This window comes from Cenococcum geophilum (genome assembly GCF_001692895.1).
Source record: "Cenococcum geophilum 1.58 unplaced genomic scaffold K441scaffold_33, whole genome shotgun sequence".
Lineage (NCBI taxonomy): Eukaryota > Fungi > Ascomycota > Dothideomycetes > Gloniales > Gloniaceae > Cenococcum > Cenococcum geophilum.
Window position 1 is genome coordinate 834,365 of NW_027137591.1, and position 5,379 is coordinate 839,743.

At 42.1% G+C, this 5,379-nt stretch overlaps 1 protein-coding gene across 1 annotated transcript; it reads left to right on the top strand.

Moving 5' to 3' along the window:
- Nucleotides 1–533: 533 nt before the first annotated feature.
- Nucleotides 534–2,426, top strand: K441DRAFT_571237 (uncharacterized protein; the record flags this gene model as incomplete). Its single annotated transcript, XM_067643972.1, has 2 exons — nucleotides 534–557; nucleotides 2,184–2,426. Coding segments are annotated over 2 exons (267 nt in total), but the record flags the coding sequence as incomplete, so codon positions are not given.
- Nucleotides 2,427–5,379: the final 2,953 nt, after the last annotated feature.

The following is a 5,379-nucleotide window of genomic DNA, read 5'->3' on the forward strand; positions in this document are numbered from 1 at the left end:
TTATAAACAACAATATAATAGAGCTTAAGGAGGAGTGCAAAGGCGTATTACCGGATAATTTAAGCGCTGCTAACTAGGCCGCCACTGTTACCTACTAGCTAAAGGAGCGGGCCCGTATTGCAGAATTACTTAGCAGCCTATATAGAGATTTTACGGAGCCAGTATACCTTAACTAGCGGATCGATCTTATCCGAAACTTTATAAGGTTATACTTATATTAAAAGGCTTAGCAACGGAATATGCCTCCTAACCCGTTAAAAGGGATCGCTATAAAGCAGGAAGATTTAGCAACGCCTTATTCGTTTCCTTTAGAATGTAACCCCTACTAGTGTCTCTTTTATATGGGCGATGAGCGTTTACCCTACTAGTAGAGGATTTTCTACTGGAGTTAGCTAGCTAAGATAATAGATCATATTAAGAATAAACATCTTTATTTATTTGCACTAGATATAAAAATTCCCTATAACCATCTAGTGTGTAAGAAAAGCTATGTGACATTAAATGGCGTTCTACACTTTAAAAGCCATGCTTAAATAGTTTATAAAATTAAGCATTGGGTTTTAGAGACTAATTCTATATAGCCTTTCTATCTTTATTAGGAAACAAGTGTATTTACGCTAAGAAGCTTAGTACGGCTAAGAGAAGAGAGATAGGGAAAGTGGGGTTTAATTTTAGTTGGGGTGTAATTTGGCGGGGTGTGATTTTTGGTGGGGGTTATTTTTGGTAGTCTTTAAGAGGGTCCAATTTAGAATGTTTTTAACCTTGCGACAAAATTAGGTGCTCTATTTTTAGTCTCCTAAAAGCCTTAGGCTCCTAGGATTAATTTTCTAAAGAGCTTCTAAGTTAAGTAGTAGCTAAGTCCTAGTAATGGTCTCCTAGTAGCCCTAAACTCCTAGGATTAAGCTCTAAGGAGCCCCTAGGTCTTAGGAATAGTCTCCTAAAAACCCAAAGCTCCTAAGAGAATTAGTTTTCTAGGTAAAGATAAATATATTAACTTAATAAATAAATATCTAGTGTAAGTAGTAATAATTAATAGAGTTGAGATTCGTTACCCAAAGTTAAAGATGTTGGCTGTAATTTCATGAAAGCCGTAGCGCAGTAACTAGGAGAGAAACGACCCTAGGAGAACTGCTCTAAGGTCAATCCCGGGGTCGCGGGACGTACGGTGTTGTGAGACGAATTTGACTTCTAACCATCTTAGATTCTCTACCTTAAAGAATACGGAAATTGGAGTAGTATGCGTATATAATATAGCTATTGATCTCTAAGATATGAGCCCCTGATAAGATTTCCCATCGTGGTTATTATGCTATTCATCCTTTTATTAGAGCCGTTGATCGCCTTATTAACGTTTCACCCCTATTATATTGCGATATAAGAGATCTTTCTTAACTTTGGAGGTCTAAATAGAAAGCTTAGTTATAAAAGAAAATATTCCGGGCCTTAGACTTTAATTTAAGGTGGTAAGGATGTATTCTAAGAGTTTCGCCATTAGTGGATAAACCCTTAAAATCCGGTATGTTTTAGTAGTTCTTTATTTATATTAGTGCGTATCCAGCCTGCTTATATATGCGTAGTATTAAATAGTACTATTTCTTTTAAGCTATCCTGTCTTTATCTTAGCTATAGCGCATTATTCCTTTTTTAGAATAATCTATTATGTGCCTAGTAGCATTATCTCTATGGTGTCCTTTAGCGCCCGGTATTATTCGTTAGCTATACCTTAAAATCCCTTAATACTACTACTATAGCCAACCAATATGGACAAGGCCAGTTAAGTATTATTTTAAGGGGTTCCACCTAGTATACCGTACTTATATTAAGCGCTAGCAGACCATAGTAAAGTCCTAAAGTCTACCCTCCACCGTTGTGTATACGGTCAATGCTTAATTAAGGAGAAAGCCTAAAGCTAATAATATCTCACCATTTATGAAGAAGATGCCCTTACTAAATTTGTCTTATAGTTAACTAATCTTAGACAACCCGTTTAAATAAAGTTTCTACCCTTATTGGCCTTCTGCCTTACCCAGCACCGAATAAAATTAAGTAAACTATTTAAGCCTCTAGGTAAGAACTGGGCGAAGGCATTCTAGGATTAACATTAAGAGGTTTGAGTAAGAATAGTTAAGGCGCTAAACTGGAATTGTTATAAGAAGAATATCTATAATAAAGTAACGCAGTAGTTTAAAGTTGTTGAAAGGGTACTATGTGATCCAGCTGTCCTAGTAGAGAATGTCTATAACATGGACGAGACCGGGGTGATGCTGTCTATGCTAGGCTCTGTAAAGGTCCTTCTAGGTAAGAATGACATGCGAACCTATAGAGGAGCGCGTATCAAGCGTGAAGTCGTGACTGCTGTCGAATGCGTTAGCGCTGATGGTAGGTATCTAAACCCTATGGTTATCTGGCTAGCTGCGACTTATTAGAGTAACTGGACTACCTTTTTTACCCCTAGATGGTAGTATGCGCTGTCTAAGTCCGGATACACAGACTCTTATCTTAATCTATAGTGGCTAAAGTATATTTTTAACCCTAAAACTAAGGAACGAGCTTAGTATAAGTCTGGAGCACTCAAACCTCGAGTGCTAATTTGCGATGGTTTTGGCACGCATAAGACCCTTAAAATCCTAGAGTTCTGTCTCTTAAACAATATTATATTGTATTAACTTCCCTTTTACACCTCCCATAAGTTGCAGCCGTGCGACGTCTCCATATTCTCCCCTCTAAAGATGGCCTATTATGAGTAAGTCAAACAACTAAAGCAAGACGGTGTTAATATAGTAGGTAAGGCGCATTTCACTTATATATATAGCCCTGTAAGGAGCAAAGCCTTTACACCACGGAATATTAAGGCTGGCTTTACTGCATGCGGATTGTTTCTATTTAATCTAGATTAAGTGCTTAAGACTATACTAAAGCCCCTACCTAAGCTGATTACTCCGAAAGCCGACGGGGTGATAGTAGGGCCTTATCGTCTAGTAGAGACTAGTCTACCGTAAGACGCGGTATAGTTACTGAAGATGCTAGTAATAGCGGAAGGTCTTATATTGCTATATAATCTAATTATCTAGTAAAATACGACTTACTCTCTAAATAAGACGACTAGATAGCGCCTGCAGAGGCTTATCTAGAAGCTTGCTAAAGCCGCCTAGATGTCTTTCGCTAAGGGCATACTCTAGCAGAATTACATTTAATTCTTAGTGGCGATAAATAACAAAGCTAAGGTCCGGCGGACAACTAAACCAAAAGTACTAGGAATAGCAAGAGTTATAAGTTATTAGGACCTTATAGAGGCTCGGGCGAAGCGGGCTAAGAAGAATGCTGCTAAAGAGAAAGGGAAAGGGAAACGTGGTTAAAAGCGCAAGAATACTGCGTCAGAAATAGACGGGACTAAAGTAAATACGCCAGAGCCACAGGCAAAGAAGACGCGTATTAGTAAGGTGTTAGACTTACAGCATCTATAGAGCGTCCCAGTGGCGAAGATGTATTAATTCTTTCTAGTATTAGTTAGCTTTAAGATGAATAAGTTATATAATTTCTATAGTACTATCCCTTACTGCGTAGCGAGAACCACACCGTAGCGAGAAAATTAATAGGTACTTAGACTTTGCAGTTATAGAAATCCTTCCCACGTCTACTTATTTATATTTTACTGCTTAGGTTGCATACTATAGGTCTTTCCCAATTATCTAACAATCGCTGCCTAGACAAATACATCGTTGTTGTCGCCATCGCGGCTTAGTTTGCGACAGCCTTATTTTATAGCAGTGCAGGACACCTCTATTACGGCTCCAACGCTAAGCCTTCACAATCCATAAACCTCAATATATACAGTCTCCGACCGCCGGAGTCTCAGGATCACGCTGATAGGCCATCCTTAGCCCTATGGCGGCTGAAGGAAGATGATTCATGCAACGTCGATTGATTAATTGATTGATTGATTGTATCCTACTCTGTTTCAGCCGCGATCTCCGCAGCTATGCCCGGATGCGAAGGTTTAGCAGACAGCCGACGCTTTGCCAAATGAATCAGCAAGCCCCACTTCACTACACCGAGAGTGTAGCCAGCTGTCCCCTTGCCCTCACGTAGTCTGGCTTCTATTTACGACTATGTACATTTCGCCTCAAGAAGTGACGTATTTGCCTGTGTTTCAAGTTCTCCCGGATTGTTGTTCCTGTGTGTATGCCGTTGTCGAAGCCTTGTATTTCAGTACCAGCGTATTAGGTTCGTAGAGGCGCTCTGCCTCGTGTGTTGCGGCTGCAATACCTTCAGTCTCCCCCTAATGCTCGGCTGTCGTGTGTGATGGCTTGCCCTCGTGCCCTTAGGGTATGGGATATGTTCTCCGGGTTCCGATGTTCTTTCGTGTTGTGATGCCGCCCACTAGGTTCCTATGTGGCCGTGTATTGTGGTGTGACTCGCCGCCAAACGCAGCGGCAGCATGTCGCCGTGACACAGTTCTACGAGAGCAATGCTCCGCTTCGGCATGCTGTCGAGTCTAGTGAGCATGAGAGCTCTCGCGCAAATCTCCTCAGACCTTGTTAGGGGTGTCAAAAGGGGCACCACTCCCTTTCGGCACGGGTGGGAGCGACAGTGGACAAGGCTGTCTGTTTATCTGTAGTATTATATGGCATCGATGGAAGCATGCCGGGTGTCTGTGAGGTGGTCTACGTGAGAGGTGATGCCGTTCGATCGAGGGCGCGTCGAGGTGGGACGTTGCAAACTTTGTCGGTTGGCGATGGGCTGACTAGGAAACCCATTAGTGACTGTGTGTTATGACTGTAGGAGAAGAGTTTGGGCTCCGTCGTCGCTCTCGTGTTGTTGTGCCGCGGCTTGATGGCTGTTGCTGCATTCGACGGACGCGTCCTATTATGTAGCTTGCTCGCAAATTTTGTCGATCTGTTCGCGCCGCGGCCGCAACGGTGGCTCTACAGGTACCAAATCAACGCGGAGGGATGCGTGATGGTGTGTAGAGACCGTTGCGGCCACTGGCAGATGTGCTTTGATGCTTTTGTGATGGGTTTTCCAAAAACTAGTTTCTCGCTGTTTGTCGTGTTTTTCCATTCATGNAACGTCGCCACGCCGGTCGGTACCTTTAATCTAACCGAGACGACCCTGGTCAAGCCTTTCCAGCCTACGTAATAATTACAGCATTACGTGCGCAACAAGACGAGAAAGTCTATGGCTTAAACTATGGCTCGCAACAGAGCCTCGCAGTGAGAGGTGGGGTATTACGGATTTAGCGCAAGCCTAACCGATATAATCTAGGATTCAGTTAAGGCTATTCCCGCGCCCTCGCAGGTCTATAAGCTGCTAACTGTTTGTATTGGTAACATAGAATGCTGGAGTTAATGTGACTTTGATGCTAAATAAACACACTTC